At 39.6% G+C, this 16,368-nt stretch overlaps 1 protein-coding gene across 1 annotated transcript in view; it reads left to right on the top strand.

Annotated features, from left to right (window-relative positions):
* SLCO5A1 (solute carrier organic anion transporter family member 5A1) overlaps positions 1-16,368 on the top strand; it is a 122,418-nt gene that overhangs the window by 67,102 nt on the left and 38,948 nt on the right. Inside the window, exon 5 of the mRNA XM_060115790.1 lies at positions 4,659-4,823. Coding sequence (XP_059971773.1) covers positions 4,659-4,823 — 165 coding nt within the window. The remainder of the gene's footprint in view (positions 1-4,658; positions 4,824-16,368) is intronic.

The following is a 16,368-nucleotide window of genomic DNA, read 5'->3' as shown; positions in this document are numbered from 1 at the left end:
GCCACCATCACCCTGATACCAAAACCAGACAAAGATACTACAAAAAAAGAAAATTACAGACCAATATCACTGATGAATATAGACGCAAAAATCTTCAACAAAATACTAGCAAACAGAATCCAACAACACATTAAAAGGATCATACACCATGACCAAGTGGGATTTATCCCAGGGATGCAAGGATTCTTCAACGTATGCAAATCAATCAATGTGATACACCATATTAACAAATTGAAGAAAAACCATATGATCATCTCAATAGATGCAGAAAAAGCTTTTGACAAAATTCACCACCCATTTATGATAAAAACTCTCCAGAAACTGGGCATAGAGGGAAACTACCTCAACATAATAAAGGCCATATACGAAAAACCCACAGCAAACATCATTCTCAATGGTGAAAAACTGAAAGCGTTTCCTCTAAGATCAGGAACAAGACAAGGATGGCCACTCTTGCCACTACTATTCAACATCGTTTTGGAAGTCTAGCCACGGCAATCAGAGAAGAAAAAGAAATAAAAGCAATACAAATTGGAAAAGAAGAAGTAAAACTGTCACTGTTTGCAGATGACATGCTACTATACATAGAGAATCCTAAAGATGCCACCAGAAAACTACTAGAGCTAATCAATGAATTTGGTAAAGTTGCAGGATACAAAATTAATGCACAAAAATCTCTTGCATTCCTATACACTAATGATGAAAAATGTGAAAGAGAAATTAAGGAAACACTCCCATTTACCATTACAACAAAAAGAATAAAATACCTAGGTATAAACCTACCTAGGGAGACAAAAGACCTGTATGCAGAAAACTATAGGACACTGATGAAAGAAATTAAAGATGATACCAGCAGATGGAGAGATATACTATGTTCTTGGATTGGAAGAATCAATATTGTGAAAATGATTATACTACCCAAAGCAATCTACAGATTCAATGCAATCCCTATCAAATTACCAATGGCATTTTTTATGGAATTAGAACAAAAAATCTTAAAATATGTATGGAGACACAAAAGACCCCAAATAGCCAAAGCAGTCTTGAGGGAATAAAAACGGAGCTGGAGGAATCAGACTCCCTGACTTCAGACTATACTATAAAGCTACAGTAATCAAGACAATATGGTACTGGCACAAAAACAGAAACATAGATCAATGGAACAAAATAGAAACCCCAGAATAAACCCATGCACCTATGGTCAACTAATGTATGACAAAGTAGGCAAGGATATACAATGGAGAAAAAACAGTCTCTTCAATAAGTGGTGCTGGGAAAACTGGAGAGCTACATGTAAAAGAATGAAATTAGAACACTCCCTAACACCGTACACAAAAATAAACTCAAAATGGATTAGAGACCTAAAGGTAAGACTGGACACTATAAAACTCTTAGAGGAAAACATAGGAAGAACACTCTTTGACATAAATCACAGCAAAATCTTTTTTGATCCACCTCCTAGAGTAATGGAAGTAAAACTAAAAATAAACAAATGGGACCTTATGAAACTGAAAAGTTTTGCACAGCAAAGGAAACCATAAACAAGACGAAAAGACAACCCTCAAAATGGGAGAAAATATTTGCAAACGAATCAATGGACAAAGGATTAATCTCCAAAATATATAAACAGCTCATGCAGCTCAATATTAAAAAAACAAACAACCCAATCCAAAAATGGGCAGAAGACCTAAATAGACATTTCTCCAAAGCAGACAAACAGACGGCCAAGAAGCACATGAAAATCTGCTGAACATCACTAATTATTAGAGAAATGCAAATCAGAACTACAATGAGGTATCCCCTCACACCAGTTAGAATGGGCATCATCAGAAAATCTACAAACAACAAATGCTGGAGAGGGTGTGGAGAAAAGGGAACCCTCTTGCACTGTTGCTGGGAATGTAAATTGATACAGCCACTATGGAAAACAATATGGAAGTTCCTTAAGAAACTAAAAATAGAATTACCATATGGTACAGCAATCCCACTACTGGGCTTATACTGAGAGAAAACCATAATTCAAAAAGACACATGCACCCCAGTGTTCATTGCAGCACTCTTTACAATAGTCAGGTCATGGAAGCAACCTAAATGCCTGTTGACAGACGAGTGGATAAAGAAGATGTGGTACATATATACAATGGAATATTACTCAGCCATAAAAAGCAATGAAATTGGGTCATTTGCTGAGACGTGGGTGGATCTAGAGACTGTCATAAAGAGTGAAGTAAGTCAGAAAGAGAAAAACAAATATCGTATATTAACGCATATATGTGGAACCTAGAAAAATCGTATGGATGAACCGGTTTGCAGGGCAGAAATTGAGACATAGATGTAGAGAACAAATGTATGGACACCAAGGGGGGAAAGCGGTGGCGGGTGGTGGTGGTGGTGTGATGAATTGGGAGATTGGGATTGACATGTATACACTGATGTGTATAAAATTGATGACTAATAAGAACCTGCTGTATAAAAAATATATACATATGCTAAAACAAATTAGCATATAGATATTATTATTCATAATTATGAGTTTGAATCTTGAAGAACATGTCAAATTATGCTGTGGATTTCCAGTAATATCCGTTAACACATAGGAAATATTCAAAGCTCTATCGCTTAAAAAGGCAATCGCCCAGTTATCTGAAAAATTCAAGCATACAAACTATTTCTCTCCCAGATAGGCTGGATAAAGCCAATATTGTATATCTCCCCCTTGTTCTTTTGTTCACATTTTAATTTTTCTTTTAATGGGATTTTTAGTTTATAATCTTATCTACATCCCTTTAGGATTCTTTAGCTTTAAAGAGCCCCACTTTAAAAAAGATGATCTATTTGGTCCTTCACCTTTTTCTGTGGTTTTGGTAAGTCCACCACCACATGGACTACCCTTAATTTTATGACATATGCTTCCTTAATAACTAACTCTCTCCCCAGGAGGAAATCAGGCATCCTTGGAACAGACTTCATTTTCTCATAAGTATATGGATATTGTTTTAGTACAAATTATTGCTGTGATGTAATAAAAAATGTTAATAAATAAATACATTCCAGGAATATTTTTTGAGTGCCCACTGAATGCCAGATCTGTGCCAGGGGCTGGGCATACAAAGATATACCAAGTTCCTGCCTTCATGGCATTTACATTCTCTTGAAAGAAGCAGATGGGAAAACGTGCAGCTACAAAAGAACTGATGAGCGTGGATGGACAGGAGCAGCGTGTAGTGGGAGCACAGAGAAGGAGCACTTCCGTCTGTCTGGAGGGGCTGTGACAGCTTCCTCCAGGACGGGATTAATCTCGAGACTCAATGGATGAGCTTGACATTTTCCGATCGGACTTGTGGGGAATACAGTTAATAGCACAGAGATAAGAAAGACCCTCTTGTAGCATAAGGGGGTAACTGTTCTCATAACTGAGAGACTGTACATGTCAAAAGTAATGCAGCTCACCTTTTCCATGAAGATATGTAAAGATCACACACGTGAGTTAATTCACATTACAAACATGCAAACTATACAAAAGTATATACACAAGAATCTTTTTTTATTTCTCTTTCCCAATCTTACTCCCATTTACAGCATTTCTTGGCATTATATATATTGAAATGTATACCTTCTACCATATATAAATCCATTGTTTTAGTTTGTTTTTTACCTAAATATTATATATATATTTATGCACACAGGCATATGTATATTTCTGCAGCTGCTTGCTTTATTCATTAACAAAAATATTTCTTGGAGTTCCTTTTATGCTAGTACATAAAGCTCCATTTCATTTTTAACTAGTACATAGTATTTCATTACATGGCTGTGCCATAATTTATGTAAACGTTTCCCATTGATGGACATTTATTTTTTTCCCCTAAATTTTTGCTCTTATAAATAATGCTGTAATGAAAATGCACATACATCTTGAAGCATATATATGGCAAGTTCTGTGAAATAAATGCCTAGATTCAAAAATGGGACTTTTCTCTCTTCCTTGAGAGGTGGCTGGATAGGGATGGAGCCCGTACCTCTGGGCTGTCTGGCTCCTTTGGAGATCATTTCTGTTTGTTCCCCAATCCAAAGTCCCTGGGAATGTCTGACCTGGTGGCCTTATCCCTTATGCCTTTTTAGCTGTATTATTTCCTGTTTCGTAATGAGGCTGGAAGAACAGATGTCCCATATCATGTACCAATTCCTCTGCTGTGGGTGTCAGGCCAGAGAGCTGGCATCTCAGAAGTGCGCCTACTCAGGGAAGTGTTAGTTGGGTGAAGTGGAAACTATAATTTAGGACTATATTGCAGGTACTTTATACATTTAGTAGACTTCAGGGTCTTAACAAAGAATACCATTATTTCAGTCAATAAAAAATGCAAATCGTTTATTTTAAGCAGTTTTTGAAACAGGAGTCATAGGTTTGGGGTATTTCTTATAAGGATATTTGTGTATGGGTATGTTTTTAGATTCTTTATTATATTTCCTTATCCTAGTTGAAAAACTAAAAAAAAAACCCCAAATCTATTTAATAAAGGGGATGCGTTCTAATCAGTCATCAATTTTTCCTATATTGCTGAATGGCTATTTCCAGTTCATTTCAAAAGCAATTCAATTTTCTTTTCTTCTCCATCCCTTGTTTATAACATTCATTTGTCATTTTTGTCATTTTATAGACCTACCAAGAGCAGCTGTCAGGATCTTAAGCAACATGACATTCCTTTTTGTGAGTTTGTCATACACAGCTGAGAGTGCCATTGTAACTGCTTTCATTACCTTCATTCCCAAGTTCATCGAGTCACAGTTTGGTATTCCAGCTTCCAATGCCAGCATCTACACTGGTAAGGCACTGCCATTAGAACTCCTTGAAACCATGATCATTTTTGACCACTAAACTAAAATGCAATGAGTAAAGAGAAAGTTCGTTCTAACATCAAGGTGTTAAATTCAAGTTCGTGAACAGCAACCTTCCCCCACCTCAGGTTTTAGGAGGAGGAAGTCTTTCAATGTTTTCTCTTCGATTCAGATTGTACTAAAGTGTAACATTTTCACCAACTGTGTTTTGGAAAAGGGAGAACTTTGCATATTTGTGTTTTTACGGTTCTCAGTTCAAAAGAATGAAATGGGCAAACTTAAATCTGAATAAATCTTTTCATGGTCTGACATGAGTCTGAAAGTGTTAAATTTAAAAAAATTGATGATCTGAAATACAGATCATTTTCATGGATTTTCCATTCATAAATGTGAACAGGTTGTAATTGCATTACTGGAGGTGCTTGAAGTTAGAAAGGCAATCTATGAATTTTGTTTTAGATGATGTTTTATGTTGGTACATAGACCCATAATACTTTGTGCTCAAATCTTTTTTTTCCATAGTAAATTGGGTGCTCAGAAATGTGGGAACATGAATTCTCAGATATTGGGATTTTCAGTGCATTATATCATGTAATATCCTGGATGTTTCCTTAGTGATTTCAAAGATGGTCAAATGACTGTATCTACCTAAGGCTCAATTTATTAATAAAGTATATTTAAGCGGTTAAGTGGAGAATTACAAGAGCTTTTGCAATGGCCGGCTCCCACTTTTCTCCTCCACTTCCACATTCAAACCCAGCAAGCTTGGATTATCTGAAAATTAGCGGACAAAATTATATTATTGTATAGAAAGAGAAGTTGAACTATTTGGGTAATCATTTTGTTCTCTATTTCATTTTACCCGTGAAAAGACATACATACTGGGTTGTGGGTCCATGATAGCAAATCTTTTTATAGAGAGTATACTGCTATGGACATTGTAATTGTCACCTATAAGTCTGTTTTTTTCTGTTGGTTTTAAATAATATATGTTTTGCTTATATTAAGGTAAAATTTACAGATTACATTATAATTTGGTTGTCAGAAATCCTGAACATCCCATTTTTTGTTTAATTCTTACACTAACCTTTGTTGAGCAACAATTCTTGGTCAGGGAAACCATGAGTTGTCTTGTTGTTAGATCTGAAGCCATGTAACTGTCAAATGTGGTCTCAGTATTTCCCATCCTAAGTTTCAATATTAGAGGTGTTACTGGAAAGAAGGTTCATAGTCAAATAAATTAGGGGCTTGTTGAGTTAAACAAAGCATTACAGAGTCCTTTGCTACTGGACTTTTCATAACCCTTAATATACCAATGTGCATTGTGAAACTCCCAAAGGAAAGTTCAAAGTACAGTCTCTCCCAAATTTATTTGACCATGAAATCTGATTTCTTTAAGGCATTCTTTCTCATGAATAGTGTTCTTCAGGACACACATCAGGAATCACTGCTAGTCCAGCCTGTGTGTCCCTGTTCCAGCCAGGCTAGGGAGCAGAACCTTCTGGATCATCCCATTTCCCTCCAGATGCACCATCTGGACCTCGAGAGTTACCAGGCTGTGGTCCAGTGCTGAGCTGGGTAGGAACTGATGCGTATTGAACCCCTGTTGACCAAGGCCATCTCTTAATGACTGGTTGAGGCAGAGGCTAGATAGACAACTTTCTGTGGACCTGGGGTCTTGGGCTGCAGAATTCCACAGTGATGTGGTCAAGGCAGTGGTCACTGAGTGTGGCCTTCTTGGTGAAGAGGGTAAACGATTGAATAAAACTAAATCACGGAATTTGTTCATCCCATGTTCCAACATCCGGGTTAAAAAGAAGCAGTATCACACAGTGCCAATGCCATTCTGGTTTTGTCATCAGGAGCTTTTTTTGTTTTTGATCATTTGCCAATGCAATTTATACAATGTTTGGTAGCCTTCGGTGTTTTGATAAAAGGCCTTTCATTTCCAGCTCACATACTTTTTCCTTCCTTTCCAGACAAGAGATACTCAGATTGATTAAGAGTAGAGGGTGGCCTGTCATATTACAGTAAACTTAAACAGGGATGATACTTCTTTTTAAAACTTACCTTGATTTTTTGAATTTGTATCAATTGAATCCTTCTTACTCTCTAAGCAGAGATTTGTATTTTTTAAGGACTTATTTCATTTAATCTTTTGTATTTAAACCCCGTTCCATGCACATAAGTGACATGGAGAATTAAGAAGTGTATCTGAAGGTGAATTTAAAAATAGTTTAAATTTCTCCTCTGACAAAGTTTTCGAGTTAAAGTTCTTTCTTCATTTAAAAAAATTACCTGACCCTCCATAGCAGTTTGCTTGTGTTGTGTTATATGGTAGAGATGAAGCTCCATACGTGTATCAAAGATGGGCCTTTGCTCACTCGCCCTCTCTCATAGCCATTGAATAACGACTCCGGGCATGGTGCTGTGCCGTGTGTGTGTGGTGTGTGTTGCCTGTGTGTGTTGTGTGTGTGTTGTGTGTGTGTTGTGTGTATTGTGTGTTGAGTGTGTTGTGTGTGTTGTGTATGTGTTGAGTGTATTGTGTGTTGTGCGTGTGTTGCGTGTGTTGTGTGTGTGTGTGTGTGTGTGTGTGTGTGTAGGCGGGTGGACACGGGGCAGGGCAGATATAAAGGCTCAAACCTGGACCTTAAGTTGCTTACAGATCTAAGAGGAGAGAGACAGCTTACAAAATAAGTTTAGAAAATGTTTAAATAAATGAATGGAAGCTGTGGGCTACAGAGATTGTTTTGGCTGGCGGCGTGGCGATGTTGAGCTGCATGTCATGGCAGAAATGGCTTTTAACAAGGAGAAGTCGAATTGGACCGTTTGGAGTTTGGAGGAAAGACGTTTGCTCTCTGTGCAGGACTGACTTGAACAAAGGCAAAGAGCAGGGAAGGCTGAGGCTTGTTCTGGCTCCAGCCAGCACCCCCGGCCCCAAAAAAGCTTTCCTTGGACAGACACGCGAGGGCTCTAAAGTCAAGCAGGTGGGAGGTGGGCTGGGCGGTGGTGGAGAGATGAATGCTTTCAGATGTTGCTGGGGGGGCACCTTCAGCACCACTGGGCTCATCTCATCATCACATTGGGGCCCCCTGTGCCCTGAGAGGAGGTGGTGACATTCATGAGTGTGTCACTAAAACACCTTCAGCCCCCTGGTGTTCGTTTCTGTGCAACAGTGGATCTGTGGTCACGCTGCACCCTCCCTGTTTATGGTCTTTCTGCTGACTCACTTAGGGTCACATTTATTGAATGAAATGAAATATTATGAAGTTGATATTTTGGAAAAGCCTGAAATAGCGGGAAAAGCCTTGCAGGAGGAGTTAGACGGAGCCGTCATGAACCCTGCCCTGCTGGTCACCAACTCTGTGACTTTGGGCAGGTCACTTAACTCCCTGAACTTCAGCTGAAACTGAACTTTATCTGTCTGATGAGGATAATATCTCCCCTCTCTCTGGGTCAGTGTTGTTGTCAGGATCAAGTGAAGTAGTAAATAATGATTTCTTCCAGAGCTTACCTAACTTCAATAGGTACAGCAGTATAAATTGAAATATATAACTCAATCATGTATTCTAGGAAATAAAATTATTTATGATGATGATGACAGCACCTTACATTTGAAGTCCTGCACCTTGAGCAGGTCTGAGAATGAAACCTCTGTAATAATAGTGATGGTAATAAAATGACTGATAATATTTGTTGAGTGTTTGCTAAGTAGAAGATGCTAAGTATTTTTATACGTAAAACATCATTTAATCCATGTAACTAATGCCTATGCAGTAGGTATTATTGATTATGCCCATTTTCCAGATGAGGAAACAAAGGTCCAGAGAGCTTTAAATAACTTGCTTGAAGACGTGCAAACAGTAAGAGCCAGGAGGCTGGAGTCTTGTACTCCTTGGAGTATATAAATGTGCATACGTGATTTTTATTGAAATACTATAATAGGCATATTCTATTGTCATAATTTCCGGTCAGTTGGTGTTTTTTTTTTTTTGTAACTATTTCTGAAGAAATGATAGTCTAAGATTCTACTTTGCCACCAAACCATTGTCAACAACATTTGTTTTTAGAGCACTGTGGTCTCTCAGCATCACCTTGGCTTTCCTGGGATCCCACTCTTTGTGTGCAGAATTATGAAGAGTTAGCCATTCGTTTGTCTTTACAACGGAAATAGCCTTGGAAAACTCTATTCTGTTTTTCACTGGAGAATAATCAAGATACTGGGTTGACCAAAAAGTCTGTTTGAGTTGAATGAATTTTTGGCCAACCCAATACTTTTTTTCTGTGTCTTGAAAAGATAAGGAGATTAGGTTGGGGTGTGATTTTTAAAAATAGACTGTAATTTTTATTGCTTTCTAATTAACCAAATATTTGCCACCTCTCTTCAACCACTGATTTTGAGTCATTGATGAGAGTCAAGGCGGTGCCCCTAAACTCAAATTGCAGCCTCAGATTTGTTGCGTCTTTAGATGCAAGTGAAGCATGAACATGCTTTGATTGGTTTCATTCTTCTGAGAGCATTCACAGCTTTTCTAGACCCGTTCTTCTATGAGATAGTTTTTAAAGTTCATTTTGTACTAATTTTATAAATGTATACAAAGATTTTTTTAACGTTAAAATTAACCTTTTAAATGCAGATAGACTGTATTCGGTGTGGATGTACTGTAGCATCACTGGCCATTTCCAAGGTCAGGTGATGAGGTTTGGCTCTGCGAGATGTATGAACACCACACTTAAACTCAAGAGAAGAGGAAGGTCCCCTGCAAACCAACATCCTGCAGCAGCTGCTAGAGTCTTCTCCCTTCTGTAATGTTAAACAATCTTGAGATGAACAGAGGCTGTTAGAAACTCAGAGAGACAATGATAGGTTTTTTTGAGCAGAGAGGTATTTATCACACCGAATTACATTAGTTTTTCTTCAATGCCAATTAGAACTTTGGTAGAAGATTGTAGTGGGCAGTATGTCAGGATACTCAGATTCTGTTTGTTCATTAACCAATTAATTTAAGACATGTTTGAGTGCTTACCGTGTGGCCGGTTCTTAGCCAATGCACTCATGGTGGTGGTTAGGCAGGGTTGAGTTGCTTAAGAAGCCTCAGAGGACCCAAAATGACAACTGCTACACATGGATACTACGCAACTACAGCATTAAAGTAAGAATGGACTGGGACTTCCCTGGTGGTCTAGTGGTTAGGACTCCACGCTTCCACTGCAGGGCTCATGGGTTTGATCCCTGGCTGGGGAGCTAAGATCCCGCAAGCCCAAAACAAACAAAGTAAGAATGGACTTTGCATCCACAGGCCGTCTCTGAAGGGCACAGCAGGACCCACTTTCTCTCTTATCTCAGGCACCAGTGACATGTGCAGGGAACACCCAGGAAGCAGAGTCCACATGGAGTCTCAGCTGGAGCTTTTTATATTTTTGAAATACTTTTTATATTTTAAAATACTTCTTATATTTTTATTTCTTCTATATTTTGCTGGTCACATAGGTTCTTGCTCTGTACAGTCTCAACAGTAGAACTCTCCAGGGGGTCTTAGCACCTACATGTACAGAACCATCATGCTCACTGTCATCAATAAAGGATGCTGGGGACTTCCCTGGTGGTGCAGTGGTTAAGAATGCACCTGCCAATGAAGGGGACACGGGTTCGAGCCCTGGTCCGGGAAGATCCCACATGCCGCGGAGCAACTAAGCCCGCGTGCCACAACTACTGAAGCCTGTGCGCCTAGAGCCCGTACTCCACAACAAGAGAAGCCACCACAATGGAAGCCCACACACTGCAATGAAGAGTAGCCCCCGCTGGCCGCAACTAGAGAAAGCCCATGCAAAGCAACGAAGACCCAACGCAGCCAAAAATAAATAAATTAATTAAAGTAAATTTTAAATTGTCCTGCACACACACTCTCTTAATTCCGTAGGATGGCTCAGGCCTTCTGACGTTACCTCTCAGAACTCCCTGAGGGCTACAGTTACCTCTGTACCCCAAGGGCTATGTTACCTCTCAGAGCTCCCCGAGGGCTCCCCAAGGGCTACAGTGGTACCTAAGGTGGAGAGTGTCTTTGCCCTCATGCCGCTAACCCATTGTTTGGTTTTAGGCTTATCACTGTTTCTCTCCAGGTCTGTTTTCTAATCTAGAAAACAATAATTTGGACTAGAATGAACTCTATGACTTCTTCCTTCTTGAAAAATCTTAGATTAAATAATTTTCCCAAGGCCACAACTACCAAATGAACTTATTCTTACATCTCCCTGTAGAGTTACATGATTTTCTTACAAGGGAAATAGTTAATGAGCAATTCATCACTGCGGTATTTTTAGTAATGGTGCATCACCACAGACTTCGACCACGTCCAGCATGCATGTGATCTCTTTTTCTTTTAGGTGAGGAGTGTGATGTAGTTCACGGATTTCTCTTTGAATCCCAGCTCTGTCCCTTAACTAAACGCATGACTTTAGCCAAGTCCCTTAACCACTCTCTCTCAGTTTCTCATTTGTAAAATGTGAATGATCCTCTCCTAGGGCTACTGACAAAAGTTAAATGAGATAATGATATCTTAAAACATTTGGTATATAGTCATAGGTGCTCAATACAAATTGGTTCCCCCTTTTCATGTTGTAAGACTGTGTTAAATTTAAATCCCCATTAAAGAGTTTTGTTAGTTTTTCTGATTTAAAACAAACATTGTATTAGTCTAATTTACAGTGGTATTCAAAGGCATTTTGCTAAATCTCACCTGTTAAGAGAAGTAATACATTCAAATGAAATTGTAAGGAGTGACTATTTTAGTCCCGATCATAGGAGTAAAGTGGCAGAAATCTTCTAGGGCAGCAGATAAGCAGGAGGTGTTGGGAAGGAAAGTTCACAACATACTGCATCATCAATCAGTCTCTCTCTGTCTCTGTCTCTCTGTCTCTCTGTCTCCCCATCTCTCTCTCTCTTTGAATTGCTCTAAGTCAGTTTCCCAAATGACCAGCCTCCTGTCTGGCCAGTTCTCCAAACCATTATTTCTTTTGTGATTCTTTCTCTTTATTTACCAATTATCAGAGTAAAAAATTTTGTTCTAGCAAATTGGTATAGTGACCAGTAAATTTTAAAAAATATAATGAACACATGGCTTTTTATATGTTTGATATACTTTAATCTACCGCAATCATTATTCTTTTTTTTTTTTTTTTTTTGCGGTACGCGGGCCTCTCACTGCTGTGGCCTCTCCCGTTGCGGAGCACAGGCTCCGGACGCGCAGGCTCAGCGGCCATGGCTCACGGGCCCAGCTGCTCCGCGGCATGTGGGATCTTCCCGGACCGGGTCACGAACCCGTGTCCCCTGCATCGGCAGGTGGACTCTCAACCACTGTGCCTCCAGGGAAGCCCCATTATTCTTTCTGATGCTCCAGTTGTTCAGTCTTTGGCCACTGGGAGCCCCTTCAAGCTAGCATCTGCAACATTTGGATGACCTCAGTAGTTTTTATGGTTTCCTGCCCTAGACCTGGGATCAGTCACACTTCTCCAAGGAGTCTTGGTTCCTTTTAGAGGAAAGTGATCTTTGGAGATCACCATCTGGGCACTGGGTTTGCTCGTTGCTACAAGATTGTCATTGTTTCTAGGTCTTTTTTTTTTTTTTTTTTTTGCGGTATGCGGGCCTCTCACTGTTGTGAGGACTCTCACCACTTGCGCCACCAGGGAGGCCCGGTCTTTTTGTTTTTAATAAAAAGAGGAAAACAAATCATGAAGTTATATTGATATTTCCACTTCAAATGTAAGATTACAGGTTATTACTTAACTTCTTTGATATTGTATCTCTTTGCTCTAATACTGAAAGTCTTTCTTCCTAATAACTTTTACATAATTACTGTATCCAAGTGTGTGTGTGTATGTATAATGGTTTCAAACCAACTATCAGTGTTTTTACTAACTATGAAATATGAAATGCAGTTTTAGACATCTTTGTGGTTCTTTCTGTGCATAGGCTATCTCTTAGGGATTTGCAAAATACTGTGACCTAGTTATTTGAAATAATTCTTCTCTGTTTGGTTATACCCACAACCCGATATGCTGTGGAGATTTATTTGCTTTAATTTGTTTTCAGTTTTTAGGGATTACTTTATTTTTCTATTTTTAAGTTAAATTTGTTTTTTTAAATTATGTAAGACATTTATATGATTTGAAAGTCAAAACCATAAAACAAAGGACATTCAGAGAAGCCTTGCTTTCATCCTGGTTTGCTCCAATTCTCTCTCTTCCTCTACAAGTGGCATTTTCTTTGTTCCTCCCTCTTTCGTTTCTGTTTGAATATGTAAGTAAATATGAATATTATGTATGCAATAAATAAATATGCATCAGTATGTTATATTAGTATTTCCCCTTCTCTTACCCCAAAGTTGGCATACTCTACACTCTGTCCTGCACTGTAGCAGCATCAGAGGCCTTGCTCATGTCTTTCACAGGCACACAGTTCTCTCAGTTTGGCTTTATCCTGGCAGAGAAGCTAATTCCAGCCAGGCGAGGGAGACTGAGAGCTCATGACCCTATTTGTCATATAATACTCAGTCCTTACCCCCTACCCCTGCCAAGGTTTAGCAGATTGTTACAAAGATCAACAGAGAAAATCTTTCTGAAAACCCTTTGAAAAATCTGGATAGCTTTTGGGAATCCAAATAAACTTGGAGTCTTTCCTTCAGTATGGGCCTGTGCTGTGATGGTAGAAGCCTGGGACCTTTGTTAGATCCCACTCTTAGCTGGGCACAGGGATAGAGAGAGGCTGTCTGTGCATCATTTTCAGTCCTCCCCACAGTACTGCTGTGGAGGCCCTACTCTCTCCAGCATAGAGTAGCTAAAACCAAGGTGTACAGAGCAATGTTTGTAAGCTATACACCGAAGCAGCCCATAATACAGGTCCACAATGTATAGATTGAGCTGGTCCACAGAGAAGCTGCTTATAGCTTAGAATTTTTATTGCACTAATTCTTTCCCCTCCAACTTTTAATGTATTGGGTAAGACATATAGTACAGGTTTGGAGGGAGGCAGATCTTGTTGAAATTCCTGCTCTTTCTCTTCATCCATCCATCCATCCATTGGCCATCCATGCACAAATATTTATAGAGCTTCTTCTATGGGCCTGGCACTGTGCTAGGTGCTGGAAAAACCACGATGAGAACACAGAGGGATCCCATCCTCAAGCACCTTACAGTATAGTGACCCCAGTGGGCTGCCTGTGTCCTTGGACAAGTTCCTTAACTTTTAGGAAAGAGGTGTGATGATTAAATGAGGGGATGTAGATGGTGTGCTTAGCACAGTGCCTGGAAAGTAGCTTCTAATAATAACTGCAGTTCTCACTTTATGAGATACTCTCATGAAAATGAATCTAAGGCAAAAGAATGAAGCTAGGACTTAGGATATGTGGAAACATTCATTGGAAAGATTACCTGGGAGAAATTGATTCGAAGGGTAAGAAGAGAGAAAAATGGCTAAAGGTAGTGGGAAAAATGAAAGAGAAGGCAAGAGACCTGATATTAACATGAAGGCTGAAGGATTATTTCATCTGAACCGATGGAGGCTTGGAGATGTAATGTAAATGATAACAGTGCAATTGCTTTAAGAGTGGAACACATTGTATGTGAAACTGATTTCAGTTGAATCAGTGTTGAGCTAGGGATAAATCTTTATATCTCTGATTTATTTATTCTCCTTTATTTTTCAACCTGAAATAAGTCTATTTTTCACTACTCTTAGGAGGGAGAAATACATTTTAAGTGTTTTAATTTTCATGTTTGAGCATAGTGCAGTGAAACGTCAGTTGATCAGATCTCTCAGTTAGATGACATGTTTTCGTTTCACCTATCTTTGATGATTAATAACAGAGTCCTTACGTCTGGGGTTTCTTTTCTGTGTGCCCGTGCACGAGTGCATGCACGCGTGTGCAAACACACACACGTATAAAGACAAACATCACTTCTAAGGGATTTTCTGGGCTCAGAGGGCATTCAGATCAGTTTTCTCCAGATTTCTACATCTACATTCATCGCCCCTTGATGATCACTGAGGTTCAGAATGGCCCAGAGCTCCCTTGAGAGCTTTAGTTATCAAAAAATACTACATTCTGGGCTTCCCTGGTGGCGCAGTGGTTGGGAGTCCGCCTGCCGATGCAGGGCACGCGGGTTCGTGCCCCGGTCTGGGAGGATCCCACGGATCCCACATGCCGCGGAGTGGCTGGGCCCATGAGCCATGGCTGCTGGGCCTGCGCGTCCGGAGCCTGTGCTCCGCAACGGGAGAGGCCACGACTGTGAGAGGCCTGCATACCGCAAAAAAAAAAAAAAAAAAAAAAAAATACTACATTCTGTTCACAGAGCAGGATTCATTTTTGTATAAAAGTTGAACTGAGAAAGATTAGGGAGCTTTTCTAAAGGACTGAAAACCCAGGGGAAAGAATGAAGTGTCAGGAGCAAATGTAAAAGCATTTCCGCTAACAAGTGCGTCACGTCCTTGGTTAAATCACATCCAAGATACACCCAGTGGATCTGATGAATGACTGAAGGTAAACATTAACCTCTCTGGCCCTCAGTCTCATCTTGGGAACGAGGGATTGAATTAGACAAGCTTTCACCAAAGCTCAACTAACAGACCTCCCACTGTCTCCCCTACCCCACCCCCAACCTCACAAAATCCTCTGATTTTTGTGAGCAACTTCTTTTTCTAGGCATTCAAGTTAGTTATTGTCTTACCATCTTACTCTGGATATATGTAATACCTTTCCCTGGCACTTTAAATTTCTTTTACAGATATATTGATTTTTTTTCTCCTTTGGTGTGCGTGATGGAACTGAGGTTGAACTGCCACACTTTTTGCTTTTTATGGAGGGACTATCGAAGAGTAAGGTAGCTTGATGATTCAGTCTCTCCTTTTAAGAACTCAGGAACTTTTTATTGAGCGTGGTCCTGTTTTAGCAGGTTCCTACCCTACTAAAGTGAGGTGATCCCTATCTGCTTTGCAGTGAGTCAACATCTTATAAGAGAAAGGTGGTGAATTTTGGAGTCATCAGGTCTGTGTTCAATCTCTGCCCATTTATTTGCCTCCTTGGGTGAGTTAACTAATTTCTCTGGTCTCAGTCTTACTAGTTGTGAAATGGTGTAATCATAGCCATTTTACAGGGCTGTTGAAGTTTTAAAAAGTTTAAAAATGACTTATTAAGTGTAAAGAGCAACACAAGTATTAATTATTAATGAGAACGACCCTGGCTTTCATCTCTATTCATCAAATATTCCATTCTCCATAATAGGACAGGAGAACCAGGAGTATTATTGAAAGAGATGAGGAAGGGAGGAAAGTAGGGGCTGGAGTATAATATTGTCCATTTTGTTGATAGGTAAGTAAAGGTATAGGCACTAACTGAAGGGTTCACGGTCTCACAGGTAGTGGCACACTGGGGCTGGAGACAAACTGTTCTGACTCCCAGCTCATGTCACCATTTCTCATTTCCTCAGAGATGCTGTTAACTCGTAGAAATCATGTCCAGACCTAATGAATATCTTGGC

The sequence above is a fragment of the Mesoplodon densirostris genome, chromosome 13 (assembly GCF_025265405.1).
Source record: "Mesoplodon densirostris isolate mMesDen1 chromosome 13, mMesDen1 primary haplotype, whole genome shotgun sequence".
NCBI lineage: Eukaryota > Metazoa > Chordata > Mammalia > Artiodactyla > Ziphiidae > Mesoplodon > Mesoplodon densirostris.
The sequence above is the reverse complement of the archived record's forward strand: the minus strand, read 5'-3'. Positions and strand labels throughout refer to the sequence as shown.